At 38.5% G+C, this 25998-nt stretch overlaps 1 protein-coding gene across 2 annotated transcripts in view; it reads right to left on the bottom strand.

The window, feature by feature from the left end:
• LOC123276766 (cytochrome P450 3A12) overlaps nucleotides 1-21477 on the bottom strand; it is a 54329-nt gene extending 32852 nt beyond the window's left edge. Inside the window, exons 1-9 of one of the 2 annotated variants that reach the window (XM_070484306.1) lie at nucleotides 21278-21477; nucleotides 17494-17587; nucleotides 15262-15314; nucleotides 14587-14686; nucleotides 10925-11038; nucleotides 10575-10663; nucleotides 9121-9269; nucleotides 4229-4356; nucleotides 3091-3157 (exon numbers count right to left, since the gene is read on the bottom strand). In XM_070484306.1, the coding sequence (XP_070340407.1) occupies nucleotides 3091-3157; nucleotides 4229-4356; nucleotides 9121-9269; nucleotides 10575-10663; nucleotides 10925-11038; nucleotides 14587-14686; nucleotides 15262-15314; nucleotides 17494-17587; nucleotides 21278-21348 (865 nt within the window). In that variant the 5' untranslated portion in view covers nucleotides 21349-21477. The remainder of the gene's footprint in view (nucleotides 1-3090; nucleotides 3158-4228; nucleotides 4357-9120; nucleotides 9270-10574; nucleotides 10664-10924; nucleotides 11039-14586; nucleotides 14687-15261; nucleotides 15315-17493; nucleotides 17588-21277) is intronic. The other variant, XM_070484307.1, reaches the window with a different exon arrangement.
• Nucleotides 21478-25998: the final 4521 nt, after the last annotated feature.

Genomic DNA, 25998 nt, shown 5'->3' with positions numbered 1-25998 from the left:
GAGAGTGGTTTGCACTCTGATGGCTATCTGACCAAGCCAGAAAAAGGCAAAAATTATCTTAATCCTATTTTTCCCAAGGTCTATACTATTCTTGGCCTTCTGCTCCTGGTATGAGACCCTGTATTATGCCACCAACACAGCTGGGTAATTTAAGAAATAGCATTTCTGGCTTACATACACAGTGTTATTAGCATGTCCCTTGGAGAATCCGAAAAGTACTTTACTACAACTATATAAGTAATATGGGGTAGCATCCTCCCCCAAGGAAAAACTTAAATTACTCTAGCTAAAATATAACTTGAAAAATTTTAAGAAAGTTTTCAATATTAAGGCTTAATTGTAGAGAAAATTAAAGGATTTTTCATAGAATCATCTTTGAGGGAACTTAAGAGAATAACACTGCACTAAAGATAAACACTTGCTACTCAAAGCGTGGCCCATGGGCCAGAAGCTTCAGCAGTACGTTGGAGCTTATTATAAACACAGAATCTCAACCCCTGCCCTAGAACTATCTAACCAAAATCTGAAGTTTCACAAGATGTAGTGGTTTGTGTGCACAACCTAGCTTGAAAAGCATGGATTGTACTTGAGAGGCATCAGGTATTGGAAGACCTGGGGCACAAGTCTTGAAATGGAAGACCTCAGATATATACAGCAACTACAGAGACACACAAAATGCCAGAAGAGTTGTAACTGACCTTAGTCTAGTCAACAACGTTAAAATAGGAGAAGAAAGAACGTGTCAGTAGAGGGCATTGGCCAGCAAGAAATGTAGAAAAATAGGGTCCAGCAGGAGTAATGACAATGCTTACTCACTAATGGCTTGAATGTCATCTTCCTCAGCATATGCTGCCCCTCTTTGTCTACTTTATGCTCAGAAAACTGCCCTTGTGATTATAAGTTGGCCTCCCTTTAGTTTAGTTTTTCTCCTGAAAGACACTAAGTATGCTCAGGCTCTAATCTATTTGATTGAGACTAGATTAGGAAATTTAGATTCTTAGAGCACTGAAATAAACATGGTACCAATCATAGTCATTAAATTCAAAACTAAAAACTTTTCAAAGTAAGTGTAAGAAAGGACTACAAATTGCTGGTTTCCCAATGACGATTTCCGTGATGCTGTTGTGGGTAAATTCAGTGATCATATTCTTTCCTCTGGTTAGTATGAATCTCATGATACTCCAAGTTTAGATCTGTGCTGTCCAATGTGGTAGCCACATGTGGCTATTTAAATTTTAACCAATTAAATTTTAATACTATTTCAGTTTCAGTTCTTCAGTGGTAGTGGTCACATGTCAAGTGTTCAATAGCGGCATGTGTCTAGTGGTTTCTATATTGAACAGTGCAAATATAGCATATTTCCTTCACGACAGAAAGCTGTATTGGACTAGATAGAGAGAGACAGATAGAGAGAAAGATAGAAATAGATGTAAGCATTAGACATAGATATATTATATTTATACTCTTGTTTTGGAGTCGGATCATCACTGCTGTCTAGGGACCAATTGTTAAATGTTCAGGAATTCTGTGAAGTGTTTGTCAAACCATTAGTAACTTGAAATTGAACATATGGGAGTATTCTCGTCATAGAAATAAACTAGAATCAGAGACTTTTTTGAGAGAGACAGAGACAGAGCATGTTTACATCACTGGCTATGGGTAGATACAGAAATATTTATGTTTGTCATATCTGTGTAAAAATATTTGATGTTCTTAGCTACCTCCACCGAGAGGGTTTAGAAGCAAAGACACCCTCAGTAGCAGTGAGCTACTATAAATGATCAGAAACAAGAGGACACATTTTTGTTTCTAAATACCATTTCTTACTAAAAGGAACCAGGCTCCTTGGAGAAATGCTTGATTGCAAGTCTGGTCAGGAGAAATACAAAAAAATCTGGAATGTCTTGCATCAGAAAGCAAGGAAATGATCAGAAAATAATAGGTGAAAAGGATACGTGATACTCAGTAGACCATAATGGTGGATATATGTCGTTATATGTTTGTCAAAACCCATAGAATGTATAACACCAAGAGTGAACACTAATGTAGACTATGGACTTTTGGTGGTAATAATGTGTCAACGTAGGTCATTGATTGTGACAAATGTGCCACTCCAGTGAGGGATTTTGACAGTGGCAGAAGCTGTATGTACCTAGGGCAGGAGGTATGTGAAGAATCTCTGTATCTTCTGCTAAATTTTGCCCATGAATCTAAAGTTGCACTAAAAGATAAAGTACTTGAAAAGTAAAATTTCAAAAGGAAGAATATTAAAAAAGGACACAGGAGCCCACCTGAAAGAGATTCCATTGGACAAATCTGAGAGAATTTGAGGAACAAAATAAAGAATTAAGTAGGAAAAGATTAAATTAGTAATAAATGAGATTATAGAGATACAAACAAATAAATAAATAAATTGGAGAGAATGGAAAATTATCTCTTAAAAGGGAAACTCAACACATAAATGTAGAATAAATGATGGAATTAGAAAATTATCATTTTGCAACCATCACAGTAATAGCAGTTTCAGTAAAAAAAAAAAAAAAGATCCACATTAATAAAACTAGTAGGTGATTTTGAAGATAAACAGAATGTTTACACAATCTCACAGGCTTCTCCCATTAGTTACTTACTAATTACGCGGAGAAAATTAAAACTTTACAGTATATTAAGCTAGTGAACTTTAATCAAGTGTCAAAGTGAATGTCACCCAACACTGGAGCAATGTGCCTCCAGACATGATGAAGCCTTGATGCAAATTTCCAGGCAGAGACTCTGATTCACTGGGTCTGGATGAGGTCTAAAAATTGACATGGAAACAAGCTCCCCAGAAGTTCTGATGTAGGTGATCCACAGACCACTGACTGACTTCTAGGCATGAAATACATGTTTATGGTTGCCCATCAAGCTTTGAAGAAAGTTGTGCATGCTTGCTTCTAGAAAGTTCCCCTGACTACAATTTATATCTGAACATGCGCCGTTCTTCAATTTGGCAGAAATTCTCATCTATCTGGAAAACTTCCTGCATGTTTTTGGAACCATCCCCACCCTCCAAGTTTCCCCATAGTGGCCCTCTGAAAACTCCTTGGTTACCTTTATGGGTGTCCATTTCTTTGGAGTTTTGGGAGTTAATCATCAGCTGAAGGAAATCCACTCGTTGCTGGAAGCAGAAGAAAAATTCCAATGATACACAGTCACTTGTGAAGTCCAAAATAAATCAGGAACGCAGTACTTAGCCTTCTTCCTGAGACTATAGGCCCTTCAAGTCCATAAATGTGACTAGTCTTGTCTGAACAAAATCATCCAGCTTCAAACTTGGAGAGCATGATGTTTACCTGAGAAAAAGCTAGCCATCATGTCCAACTGCTTCTTGATCCTTGCTCTCTTTGATCCTTGACTTCTCTGGCTTCTGAACACAGCTTCCTGGTCAAAGAGTTGCCTGCACCCTTTCTTGTCATGCCTCCTTGCTCAGGATAAAGACCCTGACTTAAATCATTTTTCTCTCCTGCCTTAATTCTTAATGAATGGCCACATAGATTAATAACCTGAAATTTGCAGAGATCAGCAGCAGCTTTTGTGTAAACATCTTCAAATGCCCCACCCACTCAGAATTCTATGCAATCTTCAGTCACATCCTGTGGTACTCAGCCCTGTCTACCTGACCTGCAGACCTGCAGATGCTGATGTCCAGGACTCATGAAGTCAAAGCTGGATTAGTCAGCTTACAGCTTCAATACCCAGAGAAGACTCCTGCCCACTCCAGACTAGGTTAGGGCTGAAATTCAGGATATACTATACTTCACGAGGTAGCCTGCTGGGGCCCACCATTGAGCAAAGCGCAAAATGAAAGGCTTGAAGGAAGTGATTTTTGGCCAATATAAGATCTGGGGAAGTTATAATACCAGTAAAATAATTTGTAAGCTGTAATTTTTATCTTTTCACAATTTATTGAAGGGAAGTGGTAAAGTTTTTATGTCAACAATATTCATGTGGTAACATACTAATTTTAACACTTATTAAATTTTAATCATTGCTTTCTGACTTATTTGATTATCTCCTTCTCCAGTGTCCACCTTCTTCATTCCCTCCAAAATGTTAGAACTCTCTTACTCTAAACCCTAGAGTTCTCTATCTACCTTTAAAAATTTACAGAGAAGTGCACAAATCATATGTATACAGCTCAATAAACTATCAAAAAGTGAATACTCTTATGTAATCCCCCAGATTTTACCTTTTCTTTATCTTTGAGGCGACTTTCTTTTATCCTTTTTACAGATTTTGTGAAAAAATCAGTAACACTCTTTGGAAATAGAAATATATTTAATAATTCAAAAACTGGATTAAGAAATGGAAAAATTGCTGTAGGGAAAAAAAAAGAAAGCACAATGAAAATACACATTTTACCTGGAGCAATTATAATTTCCTCTACTAACTAGAAGAGTAAAAGACACCAGGGTTCTTAGCCAGGAGCAAATCCCTCTATGACCTTGGCTTGGACTTCCAGGCCAGTGGTTGAGCAAGAGTGAGTCCATGCTTAGGGGCCATGACAATAGCAATGACGTCAGTGACTCTTTCTGCATCTTTGGAGTGACCCAAGGAATGGGATTGCATTCCTTGACCTCTTAGCCTTTTATCCATTAGGCTAGAGTCTCTTTGGATAAGCCAGACCATATTCTGTTAATTTAATTAATCATGTATATTCAAGAAATTGAAGTCAGGATAGAAATAATATATGATGTCTTTCAACCACAATGAAATGATGTTAGAAATCAATAACAGAAAGAAAATTGGGAAACTTAGAACTATATGAAAATTAAACCATAAACTCCTAAATAACAAGTGGGTCAAAAAGAAGTCCAAAGGGCGATTAGAAATTACTTTGAGATAAATAAAAATGAAGACACAATATACCCAAACTTACAGGATGTAGCAAAAGCAGTGCTCAGAGATAAATTTATGGCTATAAATTTCTGCATTTAGAAAGAACAAAAGTCTCAAATAAATAATCTAATTTTCCACCTTAACACACTGAAAAAATAAGAGCAAATGAAACGTAAAGGAAGCAGCAGAAAGGAAATAATAAAAGAGCAGAAATTAATGATATAGAGAATTAAAAAATAGATAAAATCAATGAAACCAAAAGTAGATTTTTTAAAAAAAACTTCAGCTAGATTGAGCAAAAAAAAGGAGAGAAGATTCAAATTACTAGCATCAGAAACAAAAGAGGGGACATTACTACTGATACTAAAAAAATTAAAAGCTATAAAGGAATACTATGAAGAATTGTACACCAATAATTCAGATAACTTAGGTGGGATGGACAATTTCCTAGAAAGGCAAAAACTACGGGAACTAATTCAAGATGAAATAGACAATCTGTGGTGGTTACCAAAGGGGAATGGGGTGGGGGAGGATGAAAGGGGTAAGGGGCACATGTGTATGGTGATGGGTGGCAGCTAGACTTTTGTGGTGAACATGATGTAGTCTACACAGAAGTTGAAATACAGTGATGTACACTTGAAATTTATAGAATGTTATAAACCAATGTGACCTCAATGACTAAAAAGGAAATATACGATTTGAATAGACCTACAGCAAGTAAAAAGATTGAGTTAGTAATCAAGAACCTACCCATAAAGAAAAGCTCAACTCCAGATGGTTTCAATGGGGAATTCTACCAATTATTTTAAAAAGAATTAACATCAATTTTTAACAAACTCTTACAAAAAAATAACAGAGCAGAGAATACTTCCAAACTCATTCTATAAGGCTAATATTACACTAATACTAAAAACAGACAAAGACATCACAAGGAAAGAAAACTATAAACCAACATATCTTATGAACAATATATCTTGTGCACAAATCCTCAAGAAAATACTGGCAAACTGAATCCAGAAAAATATAAAGAAAGGTATACACCATAAGCAAGTGAGGTTTATCACAGGAATGCAAGGTTGTGTAATACACCATATTGGTAGAATAAAAAACAAAAACCACATGATCATCTTAAAAGATGCAGAAAAAGCAATTCACAAAATTCCAAATCCTTTTGCGTTAAAAACACTCAGTCTGCGGCCAGCCCCATGGCATAGTCGTTAAATTCGCACACTCTGCTTTGGCAGCCCAGGCTTCACCAGTTTGGTTCCCCAGCACGGACCTACACACCACTCATGCCACGCAGTGGCAACGTCCCACATACAAAATAGAGGAGGATTGGCATGGGTGTTAGCTCAGGGACAATCTTCCTCAAGCAACAAGAGGAGGACTGGCAATAGATGTTAGCTCAGGGCAAATCTTCCACGCCAAAATAAAAAAAAAAAATACCACACACACAATCATCTGGGAATAGAAGGAAATCAGAACCTGATTAAGGACATCCACTAAGAAATGAAGAACTAGTTTCTCTATTATCTGATAACATGATTCTATATATAGAAAATCCTAAAGAATCCATTAAAAACCACTTAGATATAATAAACTAGTTCAGCCTCAGGGATCAAAATCAATATACAAATAAACTGTATTCCATACACTGCAACAAACAATTCAGAAAAGAAATTAAGAAAAGAACTCAATTTACATAAACTTCAAAAAGAACAGAGGAGCTGGCCTGGTTGCCTAGTGGTTAAGTTCGTGCACTCAGCTTCTGCAGCCTGGATTTCACAGGTTCAGATCTCAGGCACACACCAACACTCCACTCACCAAGTCATACTGTGGTGGTGTCCCACATACAACAAATAGAGGAAGATTGACACAAGTGTTGGCTTTCTTTCTTAAGGAAGAAAGGAAAGAAAAAGAAAGGAAGGAATGTAGGAAGGAAGAAAGAAAGAAAGAAAAGAACAGAATACCTAATATTGTCAAGATGGCAATGCTCTCCAAGTTGATCTAAAGATTTAAGGTGTTTCCTAGGGAATCCTAGCGAGGTTCTTTATAGAAATTGACAAAGTGAATTTAAAATTCACATGGAATTGAAAGGTACCCAGAACAGCCAAACATTCTTGAAAAAAAAAGAATAAATTTGTAGGACTCACACTTCCGATTTCAAAATTTACCACAAGGCTTTAACAATCAAGGTAATGTGGTACTGTCATGAGGATAGACATAGAGATCGATGGAATAGAATTTAGAGTCTACAAATAAACTGATGTGTCTATACTACACTGGATTTTGAGAAAGTTTCCAATACTGTCCAGTGGGGAAAAATACTCTTTTCAACAAACTCGATAGCCACATGCAAAAAAATGAAGTTGGTCTCTTACCTCACTCCATAAACACAAAAAAAGAATACTTCAAAATGGAGTAAACATCTGACATAAGAACTAAACCATATAAATTTTAGAAGAATATCAAGGGGTAAATCTTCATGACCTCAGATTAGGCAATAGATTCTTAGATATGACACCGGAAGTACTGGCAATGAAATAAAAAAATACATAAATTGTACATCATCAAAATTTAAAACTTTCTGCTTCAAAGAACTCTATCAAGAAAATGAAAGATACCTACCAAATGGGGGGGGAAATTCAAATTGTATATCTGATAAGGATACATAGAGTACATAGAGAACTCTTACAAACAAGAAGACAAACAACACAACTATGAATGGGCAAAAGCTTTGAATGTACATTTATCTAAAGAAGGTATAAAAATGGTCAACAACATGTAAAATGTTGCTCAACGTCACTAGCCATTAGGGAAATGCAAATCAAAAGCACAATTAGATACCACTTCACACCCACTAGCATGGCCATAATCAAAAAACAAAAAAGTATTGAACCAGTGTTGGTAAGGATGTGGAGAAAAATGGAAACTTTATACATCACTGGTGGGAATGGAAAATGGTGCAGCTATTGTGGAAAACAGTTTGGCAGTTCCTTAATAGGTTAAACACAGAATAAGTATACAACTCAGCAATTCTACCCCTGAGTACACTATCAAAAGAATCAAAAACAGGTACGTAGATTAAAAAAATCTTGCACATGAATGTCCATAGCAGTACTCTTACAATAGCCAGTATCTGGAAACAACTCAAATGTCCATCAACTGATGAATGGATAAACAAAACATGGTATGTCCATACAAGGGAATACTATTCGACCATAAAAAGAAATGAAGTACTGATACGTGCTACAACACGGATGAACCTTGAAAACATTATGCTAAAGGAAGAAAGCCAGCCACACAAGACCACATTTGTATGATTCCATCTATGCGAAGTTTCCAAGCTACCTAAATCTATAGAGACAGAGTAAATTAGCATTTGCTTAGGACTAAGGAGAGGGAAGTAGTAGTTAAAAAATACAGAGTATCTATGTTGACAAAAATGTTCTAACAATTGACTATAGTGATGGTTACACATATCTTTGAATGGAATAAAAATCTTTCTCAATTTTATTGAATTATAATTGATCTGCAATACTGTATAATTTTAAGATGTATGGCATAATGACTTGACATATATATGTATATTTTATATATATATTTATATATATATAGTGAAAAGATTACCACAATAAGTTTAGTTAACATCCATCACCTCATATAGTTACAAAAGAATATATTTTTTCTTGCAATGAGAATTTTTAGATTTGACTCTCTTAGCAAGTTACAAATATGCCATACAGCAGTGTCAGCTATAGTCATTATGTTGCACATTACATCTTCAGGACTTAACTTATAACCAAAAGTTTGTATCTTTTGACCACCTCCCCCTAATCCCCCTATCCCCTACCCCACCTTTGGTATCCACAAAACTGATTTCTTTTCTCTATCAGTTTGGTGGTTTTGGTTCTTTTTAGGTTTCACATATAGGTGAGATCATACAGTATTTGTCTTTCTCCGTCAGATATTTCACTTAGCATAATGCCCTCAAGGTCCATTCATGTTGTCACAAATGGCAAGATTTCCTTCACTTTTATGGCTGGAGACTATTCCAATTTATATATAAACTACATTTTCTTTAGCCATGCATCTGTGGGTGGATACTTAAAATGTGAAAAAATTGAGTTGTACATTTTAAATGGTTGAGTTATATATGTGAAGTATGTATTAATAAAGCCCATTTAGGAAGGAAGGAAAGAAGGAAGGAAGGCAGGAAAAGAAAAATTGTAGTCCACATACTTATTGAGAGAATGAATGGATCAAGGAAATCAAATCTTAAGAGTTTCTTTGTATTTTCCACAAAGGGATCTTGTGGGTTGTTGAGGGAATCGATGTTCACTCCAAATGATGTACTAGTAATCACATCCATGCTGTAGGCCCCAAAAATGCTGAGGAGAGAAAGAAAGACATGGAAAGCTAAAATCAGCACCTCTTTACTATCCTTATGCAAAATACACAGCATGAACTGCATGTAAGTTCATGCTCCCAGGCAATACAGGTAAAGAGACACATACCTTCAGAACCTTTTACTGGATCATCTGAAGAGTCTACGCTACCATCACACTCACTTATGAGGTGTTTATCATGTGCCAGTGATGCAGTTGGCCCTGTGTTAGGGGAGATGGGGCACTAAGGCATCTTAGAGCCTCCTCTGAGTTGAAGGAGCTGAGTCATAGGTGGATAGAGAACCATAATCAGACAAACTACCATATGATGTACAGAGTACGGGCAATAGTAGGTATATAAGCACTGTGTCTGAGCAGGACAAAGGGTGGAATAATTAACTCTTCCTAGGGTAGTCAAGAAAGATGACACTGAGCCTCACCACAGTATCTATACTGAAAGCTGACTCTTCTTTAGCACATTACAAAGGAATTACCCCTATTCTAATTTGCCGGTAATGTCACCCCTCCTTCTCTACACTCCTGCTAAGACTCCTGAAAGAACCATTCCTCCTCAACTCCAGTAATCTCAGTTGCCCTGGGTACAGACTCATTTCTGTAATGTAAAAACTAAGAATGTCCCTAGTTACAAAATAATAATAATAAATCATCCAAAATTGATTGGGGGATCCCATAGCTAAGTGATCATATGCCCCCAGTTTTCCCCAAGACGGTCCCAGTTTACATTGGTGTTCCTGCATAATTACATATACAAGTTTATGCAATAGATGATATGATCACCATATGCATAGCCTATCTGGGGCCTTCTCTCTTTTGAGACTGAAGGAAGGGGAAGTGGTGGTAAGATTTATTATTTAGTATTTTGCTGGTATGCTCAATGAAATCATGAAGGGGTTTAAGTTGTTCCAAGTTCCACGTTGTAACTTTCCTACTCCACGCACTGTCCATCGATATGTACCAAACGTCTTCTTTTCACCATTCCATACCCTCCACACTGAAAACTTTGGTATGATCATGTTTCTTCTTTCGAAACTACATAGTTTTGAATTCCAGAATACACAAGTTGATAAATAAGCAGATAAACTAATCCTGTTTCATGTACACAGGAGAAGACCCATTCTCTCCTTGCTGCCCTGCACTCCTTGGGTGGCCCATTGGAATTGTAGCACCACACACCTACTTCTGTTTGTTCACTAGAATAACTCAACAGTTTGAATTTGGGTTGCATGGCAGGTAGTTGGAGGGTCTCTTGACTGAGCTCAGAATCCCAGCATGTGCACTCCTACTTACTCTTTCAAGGCAATGGGCTTGCCTTTCTCTGCTTCTTTCTTCAGGTTCCTCACCAACACATCTCCATACTGGCCAATGATGGGGTACATCTAGATACAATATACAACACCACACAAAGTTAAATGAGGAGACTCAAGTCCTAGAAAGACCTAGCTTTCACATGCATGGAGCAGCAAATGACATTGTATAATGTATGTTATAATGTCTCTTCTAGGAAACAAAAAGAAAACACCATTTTTAGGCAGCTCAAATTCAGCAAAATACCACTTAAAAAAAGACTATGATCTTATTTTTTACGTGAACCCAGATGTATTCTTTAAGTTTCTAAGTAAAAGTTTCTACTTTCTTACCTCCTTGAGCTTTCCACTGGTGAAGGTTGGAGACAGCAAAGTTCGTATTCTCTTCCATTGTTCATCCTCAGATATAGAGATGGCATTTTTCATAAACCCCACTGGACCAAAAGACTAGACTCAAAGGCAAAAGACATTTTGCCCTACATAAGTTTTGGAGGTCTCAACACTTGTGAAAAATTTGTTAAATGTGCATCAATTACTCAACAAATATTTAGTGACTATCTACTTAGTAGCAGATCCTATGATAGGTGATCAATAAATATTTATCCCAAATGTCTATGTTCCTGTGAAGGTGAAGGAGACATCTAGCCACCCAATGTTGTTTCCAGCCTTTATACTCCAATCTCCTTTTAAATGCAAATGACTCATGTGGTAGGGAAACTGTTCTTCCATGAGACTAGAACATAAAGAGCCCTGGTTCATTCTCCAGGGCTGCAGAGCAGAAAGGGATTCATGATAGATATCCAGATGGCCTTGTCAAACTGTATGTTGCCTCAGACTAGTTCTGTCTTTAAATATATGTACAGCAAAAGCAACTCAAAATAAGAGATTTCTTGATATGGTGATTTTTAAATAAATAATATTTAATACTTAAAACATTGGTAATCTATTTGCTATTCTGAAGAAGTGATACAATCACATGGCAATCCCTTTCCATTACATTTTTTCTTCAGGTATAGAAAAGAAAAGAAAGAAATAATTATATTTCTAGATTGGGACTGGCCTACCAAGCTAAGCTGCTTGAGACTTTATTTCATCTTCCAAAATTATATTTTGTATTAAAATGGATACATCCAACACTCAGTCATGATAAATACTAGGAAGCGAGGGTAATTTCTTCTACTTCATAAAGAACATCTATTAAAAACCTACAGCTAACATCACACTTATGATGAAAGACTAGAGTGATATAACCAAGATGGCGGAGTAGGAGACTCAAACATCCATCACCCACAAACAATATACAGATGTTGACAAAAGGAAAACAGGTATAGGAGAGCTCAGAAGCCTACTTAAGAAGCTTCAGCAACACAGTGGACCAAAAGAAACAAGAATACTGCACAAAATTTGTAGAGGAAATAGTTTCTCTTTGTCTGCCTCATTTCATCCCACAGGCCAGCACTGATCAGCACTAAGAGGGAACTCTCCAGGCTGAGAGAGTTCCCCTTGCCAGGAATAGCACAGCAGAGTAAGTGACCAGTTTCCCCAGCCTTTCAGTGCACTGAACAAATGACCTGCTTTGGTTTCAATCCATCCAGAGACTGCATAGCTGAGACATCTGGAGACAACTAGGAACAGATAAGAATGGCCGGGGCTGCCAGTATCAGGCATGCAGTGGGAGTGACCATGAATCTTTGTGACCTGCTCTGCAGAAGACTCTGGAGCCTATGCTGCTGAGGAAACCAACAACCAGCATAGATGCTATGGATGCCTGCAAAGCACACCTCTATAGAAAAACATTACATCACAAAGGAAGATGGGATGAAGAGAGGAAGAAGAAACAAAGCATCTATGAAACACCTGCACATTCAAAATGGCATTAATAAATACTTTCTATCAGTAATTACTTTCAATGTAAGTGGACAGATGAATGAATAGATAAAATGCGGTATGTATATGTATATATATATATATATATAATTCAGCCTTGAAAAAGAAACAAATTCTGCCATTTGTGAACAAATGGATGAACCTGGAGGACAAAATGTTAAGTGAACTAAACCAGACACAGAAAAACAAATATCATATGATCTCATTCATATGTAGAATTTTTTTAAAAAGTCAAACCGATAGTAACAGAGAGTAGAATGGTGGTTTATCAGAGGCTAGGGAAAAGGGGAAGGGATGATATTGATCAAAGGGTACAAACTTTCACTTACAAGACGAACAAGCTCTGGAGACCAAATGTACAGCATTATGACTATGGTTAATAATACTGTACTGTATGCTTGCAATTTGCTAAGAGAGTGGATCTTAAGTGTTCTTACCACACACACAAGAAAAGGTAACTATGGAGTTAATTAATATGTTAATTCATTTGTGGTAATCATCTCACAACGTATACATATATCAAAACATCACATTGTACACTACAGATATTTACATTTTTTACTTGTCAAAAATAAATTAATAACAATTTTAAAAATGTTGAAAAACTGAATGCTTCTTGCTAAGTTCAGGAACAATGCAAAATAACCACTCTCACCACTCTTCATCATCATACTGGAAGTCCTACCTAGTACAGTAAGACAAGAAAAAGAAATAAATACCATAGAGACTGGAAAGAAAAAAATAGAAGTGTTCCTATTTTCAGGTGACATAATTGTCAATGTAGAAAATCTCAAGTAACATAAAAAGAAAATCTCTGGAAATAATAAATTAGCTCAGCAAGGTCGTAGGATAGAAAATCAACACACAAAAGTCAACCACATCTATATAACTACAATGAATATGTGAAAATATGATACCATTTACATTCACTCCAAAGAAAATGAAATATTTCAGGTGTAAATTTAACAAACATGCACAGGATCTCTGTGGTGGGAACTGCAAAATCTTTGTAAAAGGAATCAAAGAAACCCAAATAAATGGAGAGGCATACTGTGTTAATGGATTGAAAGACTTACCTAGTAAGTGTAAAGATTTTTCCCAAATTGATCAATAGATAATATCAAAATCCAAGCAATTTTTTTGTAGACATAGAGAAGCTTATCCTAAATTCATATGGAAGGATGAAGGAGCTCGAATAGCTGAAACAATTCTAAAAACAAAATAAGAAAGCGAGAGGAATCACTCTACGTGATGTTAAGACTTCTCTATAGCTACAGTAATCAAGATTGTGTGGTACTGGTGGAGGGATAGATACAGAGATCAATTAATAGAATAGAGCATGAACATTAGACCCACATAAATAGATCCAACTGATTTTTGACAATGGTGCAAAAGCCATTCAATGGAGGAAAGAGAGCCTTTCCACAAACAGTGCTGAAGCAATTAGATATCCATAGGCCAAAAACAAAAGTGAACCTTGACCAAAACATCACACCTGATATAAAATTTAACACAAAATGGATCATAGATTTAAACGTAAAATGTAAAGCTATATAATGTTCAAGAAAAAGTAATAGAAGAAAGTCTTCAGGACCTAGTGGAAGACGAAGAGTTTTCAGACTTGATATCAAAGGCACAGCCCATAAAAGAAAAAATTGATAAATCAACCTCAGCAAAACAAAAAAGTGTTTTCTCTGCTTTTTATCCTCCTTGATAAGAAGAAAACACAAGCTACACATCATGCCTATAAAAGAATAGTAAGAGGGAGCTTTATGGTGATGGGACAGTTGTGTATCTTGAGTGTGGTGGTCATTACACAAATCTACATATATGTTAAATGTTCATAGAACAACACACACACAAATGAGCGCACATGAAACTGAAGATATCTGCATAAGCTCTATGGATAGTACTAATGTCAATTTCCTGCTTTAATACTGTACTATAATTATGAAGTTATTACTACTGGGGGAAACAGGATGAAAGCTGCACAACATGGAATCTCCCTATAATTTTTATTTTGGGAATATCCTGTGAATCCGTAATTATTTCTAAATAAAAACTTAATAAATAAGTAAAGTTTTTAATTTTAAAAAATGGATGCCTACTCGCCGGTTTGTGAAGACAGAATAACATTCTTTCACTAGTACAGTTTTGATCAAGTCTGGATCTGTGATAGCCAACACAGGCTGTCGACCATCATAAAACCTGTTGGGAAAACAGAGCTGATTAAATTTAACAAGCCAGATTCTACAGTTGGAGCCACACCTGGAAATCCAGACTTTCATCCTGACATTACATGATCTATAACCCTAGAGATCAGGGCTGGAAATAACATTAGAACATTTGTTAAGTATAGGCGTTGTGTCTGTGGATTTTTCCTATACCATACTCCATAAATTTTTGCATGTTTAAAATATTTTATTACAAAATGGAAGTAAGGTTAGTAAATAATGGATGGCAAGTAAATTATCTAGGAACAGAAAAATTAATTAATGAGAGTCAGTCATGAAAATTATAACTTTGAAGATATATCAAAAATATGATAAGTGCATAAGGCATAACACTAGAGGAAAACTGTAGACATACTAACACAAATGTGTAATAATGTGCCTACAACTGGAAAAAGATTTGGAACGATCAAAAAGTGATAGTAGCATTCTGAGCAATTTCATTCCCTGATTTCTAAAGTTTCTAAAAATGGCTCTGGACTGAGATAATCTTTCACTCCAGGAAACCTATTCATAACAAGCCTATCCAATGGAAGTTTCCAGAATACTCACCCCCACATTTTTCTGTATTTTTTAAGACATTCCGTGTCAAAACCCCCGAAACCCTGCAAGGAGAAACAAAATAGGATTATTAATGTAAATGTATTGAAACCTACCTCTAATTGGGACATAAATTATTTGAATCCCACGAAACTGGGCTTACTATCTTTCACTGGCAGAGGGAATCTCTTATTCATAGATGTCTTACGGGGAAGCAGAGAAAATAATGGAGCTGTTCAAAATGGAACATTTAAAGTCACTCTAGAAATTTCTCTGAGTATTGCAGATATTAAATGACTTACCCATGTCTGTGAATACTAAGTAACTCCTTGTCTTTCTCAAGTGTTTTTGCTTGTGCATGTGTTGTCTCTGAATCAAATAACCCTCTGAATTATTACCTTCATGGACACAGGAAAAAACTGAAGCTGAGAGAAAGTAAGAGTGGCCTGCACACTCTTTGATCTCCTAGTTAAGCATCATTTTCATTTATCTCATGAGCTTTCTCTAGAATCCCAGCAGAATTAGGAAGTTTAAGACACCAGTGGGCGCCAGCCTCGTGGCCAAGTGGTTAATTTTGCGCACTCCACTTCAGTGGCACAGGGTTTCACCGGTTCAGATCCTGGGCTAGGACTGCTCATCAGGCCACGCTGAGGTGGCGTCCCACATAGCAGAACTAGATGGAACTACAACGAGTATATACAACTATGTACTGGGGGCTTTTGGGGAGAAGAAAAAAAAGAGGAAGATTGGCAACAGATGTTAGCTCAGGGCCAATCTTAAAAAAATAAATAAATAAAAGACACTAGTGAACTCTTTTGTTCCAGCAGATTCCATAAGTCTAAGCCATGTTTGTTCAGAAAGAAGGTGAGTGAGTGAATGAATGAATGAAAAAGTGGACCCAACTTCCAGTTTTCCAGTTCAACTTGGAAAAGATGGGAGATGTCACCACTCCACATAAGACAGGGAACATCAAAACACCTAATATGACATTTCACATATAACTTTTAAAAGTCCTTCTGTTGCTTTCAGTTGCGATGTTTTAACTATGTGAAGAAGGTTCCAGAAGTGTGGATCTAGGAGTGTATCTACTAAGGGGGCTGATCTGGGAAAGGTAGAAAGGAAATTATTGCTCTTTCAGAGGGAAAAAAAGCACAAAATTTCTTAGGTGGTAATGAGGCACTGAAGATCTCAGTTGGGAGAACTGGGATCTGAGAAATAAGCTTCACATCTGACAGAAAGGAAATCTGAGGCAGACAGGAGCCTGCACACAAGTCTCTGCCTCCTTACATTTGGACAAAAATGTATAACGTTCCGTCCAGGGGCCACGACCTGGCTCAGGCATCAGCTGGGTTAACTACAAAGGCTCTGCCAGAACTCACAGTCCATTTGTCACCTAGTACACTCTGCTCAGTTATATTAAATTTTTTAAAACATGTCGCAAACCATCTCCTTTCCAGTGATTCTGTATAAGTGAGTCTGTCTACGCTAAAAAGAAAAAGAAAATACAACTCGATCAATGGTTATATATCTGAAGCCAATAGACAACCACCATCTTGTCACAGTCTACATACTCCATGTTCAGACTCACCCACAAGATGCCTCCTTTGAAAGAAGAGAAGTAAAACAGAAAGCTCTTCTTCCACCTCTCAAACCCCGAAGATATCATGGGTAGCAGAGGATTAGTTAGAGCCATGGAAATAACTGCAGGGGTTTATCAGTTCTTCAGAGAATTCAAGTATGTGCAAATTACCAAATGATGAATACTGAGGCTGCCTAATAAACTGAATTTTAAAAACTACCCAAGAGGAGGAAGAAACGAAAAGGCTACCCAGAGCTTATGCTATAAAGAGGGAACTCTGACTTTACAGTAGACAGTTTAATGAGCCACTACTGGGCACATCCTTCATTCTTTACTCCTACTACACAGTCTGATTGTTGCTTCTTGGGAACTTGCACATGGCAGAAAGAAAATCCTCTTCACAATGCATACAAGTTGGAACATCAAGTCATGTGCTGAATCAGCCAGAGAGCTGGGTTGACCAACTGAAGGAAAACCTGAGACTCCTAACAGCTGAAAATAGAGCCTTGTGGTAAACCTGTCCATGTACCGGTTGAGGCCTATGGCAACAGTCCTGGAAAGTGTGAAACTTCAGAACTTCCTCCAGAGCTGAGGCATGTGTATTATGGAACTAAGCTGGAATTTCCAGTCATAAGAAGCAAAGGAGAACTTCAAATAAAACTCACCTTACGGTAGCCCAGGAGAGTTCCCAAAAAAGGGAGAGGTTTTGGCCCTGGAATTCCCAGTTTCTTAAAAAGTCCATGTGTATAGATCCCATATCTATAAAGTGAAAAAGAAAGCCAGGTCACAGACATCATTTAATATGGTAGGGCTGGGCAGTCACTGACTCAGAACTGGAACAGTCAAGAGAGCATGTAGGTGATGAACAAAAACAGCAATAATTACGTTCACTCACCCTCTCCTTTCCCACCTCCACTCTGTGACCCATGAAAAGTAATGCAGTAGCTAAAAGCAGCTGAAGGCTTCATGGTCCCAATACTAGAGTGAATGTTTCCAAACTTGAGGGCTCCTGAGTGATTCAGGCTGGAATTTTTCCAGAGAATTCACTCATGTCTATTTAGTAAGTTGACTCTCCCATGATTTGGAGATTCTATTTCTAGGTAGAAAGGGGAAAAATTATTTTTCTGCTGTGATGATGAGATTTTGCATAACGGGGTCCACTCAATAAAAGAGAGTTACTGAGAGCCTACTGTGACATTGTTCTTACCGTTTGCTCAAAGACCTTTATGCTTTTCTTTCCCTCTGTGCCCTGACCCTGATTTAGAATCTGGTACTTCTTAAGACTATCTTCACAGAGATGTTATGAAGCAGCCACAGGATTCTTACTTCTATAGAATGAAAACTATGTTCAAGGCTTCCATTGGCCCTGTAGAAATGGGAGTGTCTTTCAGCTCCATCCACACCTCTGTTGTCAGACAATTTGGTTGACTTGAGTTATAGAGAAGGGTGATTGACTCATATGTTTCCTGAATGATACTGAATAAAGGAACCAATGACTAGAGAATCCATTTACAGACGATACTTCCCTTTCTGGCATGTGATCCTTCAACCTGTGATGCTTACCTGCTAAGCACAATGCCAGACACACTCACCTTTTTCAAGATGGTCACTCACAAAGCAGTTACTTTGCTGCCTCTGTGGATCAACTATCTCAAAAACCCATTAAGACTGGTGTTCCCAATGGCAGGCCTGCTTGCAACTTATCTTTCATGTATCATGTGTGCAATATCACAACTGAGGGTTCTGGATCCTTGCAAGTCTTCCCACTACCGTGTTACAGACAGGTGGCACAGTGGAGGAAGAAGAGAGGCTGAGGGAAGAGGCTACCAACAACCATTTTCACCATGATGTTGCTAGGCCTATAGGTTAACTCTACAGAAGCAAATGAGGAAATTGTGGCTGAAAAATATGCTATATATGAATAGTTCAACATGTCCTACAAAAGCTTTTGGCTAAAAGACAGGGGGCCGTCCAAACTTCAGTACCTTCCTGTTGATGGCAGATGATGCATTAAGCAAAATAAAATGAGTAATAAAATGTTCCAGAGAGTCATATTAAGACCTTGTCTCCTCTTCCTTGGAGGTTAGCCTTTAAAACAGTACAGGATATAAATATTTAGTTCAAATCCAGCAAATCTTATAATATGTGATGGTATAAACCCCAAAAATTTCATGAAAGGATATGTACTTGAAGGTCCCAGCAGAGGTACTTCAGCCAGGCCCACCAAGGCATTTGGATCCTTCCTCCAGAACAGTTGGTGGAAGTGTGTGCACTGACTGCCAGAAACAGGGTTGGCCTCAGTTAGTCCCACCAAGTTCCTTCTTTTGCAATCACAACCATGGCAAATCAATTAACGCAATTTCTGCTTCTGAACTTTCAGTTTGTTGTACAAACTCTCAAGTGAAGCCAAGTAATTGAGTAGATGTTAGAAACATTAATCCTCAAGGAAAGATCCGGTCTAGTGTCTAAACTCACATAATTCCATATTAAGGCAGAGGGTGGGCTGGGTGAATTCTTTGGTTTCCCTCCAGCTTCCCTCCTTTTGGTAGAGTAGTGCCGATTCCAGTACAAATTAAGGGACTAACAATAAAGCTGATTACTTTTATTATGTTTCCATTGTATTGGGACAAAAAGAGCATTGTCTACTCTACAGCAACTGATTCTTGGTGGCATCAGTCTCTCTAAGTCTACAGTGTTGTATGTCCAGTGTTGACACTATCTTGTGACAAAGCCACTACCAAACAGACCATACACAGAGTGACTTAGATGGTGTCCTAGTCTCCAGGCTTCAAGCAGAAGAGATGCCAACCCTGCTGCCCTGTGAGGGACCTCCTGTGGGACCAGGACAGAGGAGTGTCTCTGCTCTGAGGGATGAGGAATATTCTTCCACTTCACCCTGACTCCTACCCGGATGCCTCTCATATCATCACTGGCTCACAGTTTCACTTATTCACCTGCACTGAGAGATTTTAAAACCCTGCTGGGCCTGGACATTTAAATATATATATATATGTATATATATATATATATATATATATATATATATATACACACACACACACACACACACACATATATACAATGTTTATCATAGAAGTATAGGTTTGTACCCTAGCTTCACATTCCTGACATTACTCTACAAGGATGAGGTTATTTATGCATGTTTGTTGTCACAAATAATAAACCAACAGCTTTCTTTTCTCCTTTAGAAAGTCCATGTTAGAAATAGTTTCATCACAGTAAAAACTTCGTATTATAGAAGGAAATTAAACCACATCAATTAATTTTAAAATGTCATCAGTCATAAAATACTTTGCCACAATACCCGAAATTCCTAAAATTTCTTTCAAAGAATTAAAATGAGATTTATATTTCCTATGTTCACATCTGTATTCATAATTTCCTGCTCTCAAAAAGTGAAATTAAGATAGAGATCAAATGAGATCTCTAGGCTGAACCCTACCCACACATCTAAAATAACACCTCTTCCAACCTGCTCCATGATGCCAGGAATCCAAGCATTGAGAGTAATTCCTCTGCTGGATGGTTTTGGTTCATCCTCCTATATTGTAACTCAAAGGTAAAAACTATTTAGAATCCAAATTGGCTTTTGGAGCCAGTGCCTTTACAGGTTGCTAGCAGATCTCATATCAGGGGGAAGAGAAATCTCTACACTGATGCCAACTCTCCAAGAGAATGGAAGGAAAAGGTGAAAGAAAAGAATACAAGTCAAGATTTCTTCCAGGTCTCTTCTCTAGAGATTTCTCATTTAGGGGTAAAAAGTTCTGTAAATTGCAGGATGGGGGAATTAAGTCTTAAGAGAGGATTTCTAGAGGAGAGTTACAGAAAATAGGGAAGGTCTGAGTCTGAGGATGGGTTGGAGCAATCTTCAACCTGCCTGGAAAGTCTGGGAGCACCAGGTGCCTTGTGTAAATGATGCAAGGGGGTGGGAAGGAGGGTATTAGGAGCCACCTGAGTAACACAGGGGACAGTTCTTCTACAAGTCTCTTGGAGCAGACACAGGCATCAGAAGGTGAAGATAATGAGACAAAAACCCAAGCCACTCCTTTTGCCTCTGGGATTCCCAGACCTTGAGAAGGGGATGAGGACCCCACTGCAAAGGAACCAATTGCTTCTAATCTGCCTCTGCTGAATTCTGGTTGATTAGTCTAGGTCCAAACTGGTAGTCACTTGAAAGATCATGCCCAGGAGCAAATAACATTACTAAGCCCTCATGGCCACAGAAATTGAGAGTTGTAAGGGAGTTTTACTCTTTCAAAGGGTCTACATAAGATCAACAACAATCCCTCATATGTTTGTAGCATCAAACACCTAAGGAACTTCCCCCTTGATAACTATTTTAGTCTTCAAAACAGATAATGGAAAGGGGAGCCTGGTTAGCACCCCAAGTCCAAGGTTAAGAGGACATGAGCCTGGACGGTTACTCACAGATAGAGGAGAGCCAGGCTGGTAGCCAGGAGAACCCATGTTTCCACAGAAAAGCTTGGGATCAGGTCCATGGCCACTTTCCTGCTGAGATTTTCTCCTCTGAGTTGTCCTTTCAGCAGTCTGTGCTGCTGTTTGCAGACCTGTGGATACAGAGCTTCCCTTCCAGCCCAGAGGCTGGAAGATTTATGTGCTGGGAAAGTGGGTGGGGCTGGTGCTGATTCCAGTAGCAGGGCCACCTGTACTCCATGTACAGGTGCCCTCTCCACCTTGATAGTTGATAAAGCATCATGGACACTCCCAGTATGATCTACCTTGAGGTCATATTGTGCAGTAAATCAATAAATAACTCAATCAGTGTTATCAGTAAGCTCAAATATTACAGAAACCCAGGTAAACCCACTGGCCTTTAATCTCTAACCTGCCCTTGACTTCATGGCTGCATGCACGCCAGAATACTTGAAATTCCTAAAAAAAACTAGGTCTACCAATCTTTACCCATGCAGTTCCTTCTGCTTAAAAATGCCCCTGTGCCCCTGGAAGCCCCCTTCTCAACCTTCAAAGCCTAGTTCATCAGGACCCCCTCTGTTAGAGTCTTTCCTCACAAACCTGCTTGAACAGATTTAACCACTTCCTCCTCTGGGCAACTTCTATCCTCCTTAAAATGTCTATTATTGCCTTCTCTACCCTCCAACACCATTGTTTGTTTCTATAATTAGTTCTCTTATCAGATTGACAGCTTCTCATGGCACAGTCTGTGTATTAGTCACTATTATGTCCCTACTCCCTAGCAGAGTGCTTTATGCAGAGGGGGCATCCAGAAAAGTTGGTGGAGTTGAGTTGATAGAGGTGGGAATGCTGATCCGCCTGTGTGCCTTTTTCCTGTGGCTCATTGGTGACCACCATCTTCTTCAATTGTTAATACAAGAGGACCTGGCTGCACCTCACTGCCATTGCTGCACATTTAGTCTGACCCATGAGGATTCTGTTGACAAGAGGGCGCCTGAAAGAGAAGCAGGACATGGCATGACGATGGCTGCACCAAGTGGTATCAGTTCATGCTGCTTCCTTTCCAGCCCCTCAGAGGGTCCTGCAGTAGACGGCAAGCTAGAGAGACTCTTGACCAAATAATAGCCCCCTCTTTCTGGAATGATCAATGTCCAAGAACAATGATAGTGAAGGGAGCAAAGAGGAGAACACAGCCTAGATAGCCTAGTGGACCCCAACGAACTTAGCCACCAATTACACGACAGGTGTCACTATGGCCAGCACACACAGCACACAGGACAACAGTAGATGACATGAGCTTTTTCCCTGGCAAAGAGTCATAGCAGACGGCTTCCAGTTTTTTGACCAATGGAGGATTTTCTAATGCGTGGTGAGGAGCTGGGAATCCCTATTCCCAGGGAATCCCATATCCAGCCACAAGGCAGAGCCTGGTAAACACAGATCTTGTAACATTCCTCCATTGCTCAAGTCCCTCCTATCACTCCCATCATCCCCAGGATAAAATCGAAAGACCTTGGGTAGGAATGCAGGACCCTCATTCATCCAGCCAAGGCTGGCTGTTTCAGTCTTGTCTCGTTCAATTCCCTGTGTAGACAGGATGTTCTAAGCAAATGGTATGATTTGCCACTCCCCAAGCTCTCCTAATGAGATATTTCTGTGTCTCCTTGTGTCTGCAAAGGCTGTTCTTCGGCCTGGAAACAGCCCAACATGTTTTCCCTCTGGTGAATTCCCAGACATCCTTCAGGAGTCAGCCAGGGTATGATCTCCTCGACCAACACCCCTCCACTCCTCAGCAGGCAGGTGGTGGGAAATATCCCACTTCTGCAAGCCCACAGTTCCTAAAGAGGAACACATAGTGACTCTCAGCACTCTCAGCAACACTCATCCAGTGTAATGAGCACTGGATGCTCATTACAATCCATGTGCATAGGGAGCTTTAAAAAATACAGATGCCTGGGCCCACCAAAATATCTGAAGGTAGGAAGAAAGGACCAGCATTAAAAAACAAAACAACAAAATTGAAAACTTTCCTATCTAGTCATGTTAACATGCAGGTGATCACTGCTGATTCAGATATGATACATATCATGTGAATTTTCTCCTTGAGAGCAGGAAGTTTGTCTTATTGATTCTGAATCCCTGGCCCAGCACACTGCCCAGTATATCAGAGACAGTAAGTAAATGATTGTTGAATAAAGGAAAGACTGATTAAATTAATAAAATACATGAAGGATAATGAGAGATAAGAAGATAGCAAGGAATAACCTGGAAATCCCAAATATGAAAGAGTAGCAGGCCAGACAGTGAATCTCCTAAGCTGTTAACTACTTAGTAAGACACTAATGAGGGAGAGAAATTTGAGAAATGGTCAAATAATGAGAACAACAACCAAGAAAGAGGTGACTGATCACATGAAGCAGCCAACCATGTAATGGCAAAATAAATGCAAACACCACTTAGCGAAGACTACTTATTAACGGGGTTGTTTCCTCCAAAGATGGGAAAGACAAAACTGCTTCCAACATAAAACAAACGTATCTTCACTGTGATTCAAGAGTTTATGGAGACATCTGTTGGCACTGCTCCCCAGTGGACCATTCTAAAGCAAGGACTTGTAGAGAAGGTGGGAGGCACGGTGGCTTCCAATCTTGGCCACACATCAAAGAGAAGCCAGCAGTACTCGAGCCTCATTAGGAGGCAACTGCTTCCAGAAGCCATGTGTCTATTTTCATGAAATAGTGATAATTCTAATTCCATCATACCAAATATGAGATATCCTACTAAACGAATTATATCCTTATGACATTAGATTTTGAATATAAAGTTACACAAAAAGGCATAATCAGTTATTTCTCAGTTGTTCAATTAATATTCACTTGCTGCCTGTATATTTACTCTGTCAAATGCAAGGATTTACTAGAAGTTAACTAGTAGCACAAACTGGTAATTTTTTTTAACTTGTGGGTTGAAGACCTAAACCAAGAATATCAGGGCTATTAATTTAATTGTTGCTAAGAATTGTAAAAAAACATTAATTGAAATATTAGAAGGAAAAGGCTAATTCCTAGGAAAACATATTGACCAAAACCAACCCAAGAAGAAATAGAAAGCTAAATAGTCTAAAAAATGCTAAAACTATTAAGCAGAAGTCAAAAATATTGCCATAAGGAAAACATCATGTCCAAGGAGTTTTACAGTAAATGTCAAGGAACCAATAGATCTTAGCTTGGTTTCCCAAGAAAGGACAGCCTGAGACACAGGCTTTTGTGCCACTATTTCATTAGGGAATATTATCCCAAGTGAGCAAGAGTGAAGGAAAATGGGAATGAAGCATAGGAGGAAGAGAACCTATACAAGGGGTCCTTACCAACGTGGACAACATTTGATATCAAAAGCAATTGATTCTTTGATCAACAGAGACTATCTTCTGAGAGGCCAAATGGCCACCACATCTCAATCTATCCATCAAAAAGATGGAATGGAGAAGAACATATCCACTGGTTTCCTTCTCTCATTGGTCAAATATTCTTCCCATGGGGCATTAACTTTCCAAAACTTCCATATTATGGATAATTTGGTAGGTTGGGAGGCACCATCAGGTTACACCTCCACAAATTCAGTTGAAATCCATGCAAAAGTGATCCCTGCAGTGGTGGCTGAAAATGAACAAGTGGCCAATACGAGGATAGATAAATTAGTTATTAATGGTATATTACAAATTATTTAAAAAAAATGTAACCACTTAAAACAGCAAACATTTATTATGTCACAGTTTCATGCATTAGGAAGCCTGGTGCAGCTTACCTGGGTGCCTCTGGCTCAAAGTCTCTCATGATGACTCAGTCCCACTGTCCAGCTAGGTTGGAGTCCCAAAAAGTGATGACTGGGGGAAGATCCACCTTCCAGCCAACTTATGTGGCTATTGGCATGATTCAATTCCTCACATGCTCATAGACCTCGTTCCTCACAGGCTGTTGCCCAGAAGCCTCCCCGACTTCTCCCTCCACCTGAGCCTCTCCTTAGGGCAGCTCACAACATGGCAGCTGGCTTCCCTCAGAATGAGTGAGTAAAACAGAATACCTAAGATGGAAGCCACCGTCTTTTTATAACCTAATCTCAGACATGGAATCCCATTCCTTCTGTCATATTCTGTTCATTCAAAGCACCTGATCCGGCCCTTACCAAGGAGAAGGCATTACAGAGAGGCATAACTACTCGGAGGCAGGGACCATTGATAGCGGACTTAGAGGCTGTGACCACAGAGGGGAAGGCAAGAGAAACTGAAGTGTCACATAAAATCAATCCAGAGAATTGAAAAAGAACACATCATGCTCAGCTCAATCTAGGAAGGCGTATCAGCTTGATCCAAATCATGCAAAATAGGACAAGAGGGGAAGATCACATGCCTGTCTCACTCAAGAGCTTCAATGCAAAAAGTCTATAGAAAATAGTAGCAAACCAAACATACCACTGATGATACACCATGGCCAAATTGGATTTAATCCTGGAACTCAAAGGTGGTTAACAAATAAAAAGTATAAATACCAATTATCATCTTGCCGACTTTTTTAACCAAAAGAAGTCATATCATCTCAATAGTTTCAGATAAGACAATATTTGACTGAAAATTATGATATAAAATAATAGTAGGGAATTTCCTTAATCTGATAAAAGTATCTAACAAAAACCTAAGAAAATGTGAATCTTCAGAGTAT

This window comes from Equus asinus, chromosome 14, assembly GCF_041296235.1.
Source record: "Equus asinus isolate D_3611 breed Donkey chromosome 14, EquAss-T2T_v2, whole genome shotgun sequence".
Lineage (NCBI taxonomy): Eukaryota > Metazoa > Chordata > Mammalia > Perissodactyla > Equidae > Equus > Equus asinus.
Note: the sequence above shows the minus strand (reverse complement) of the source record. Positions and strands in the feature narration are given on the sequence as shown.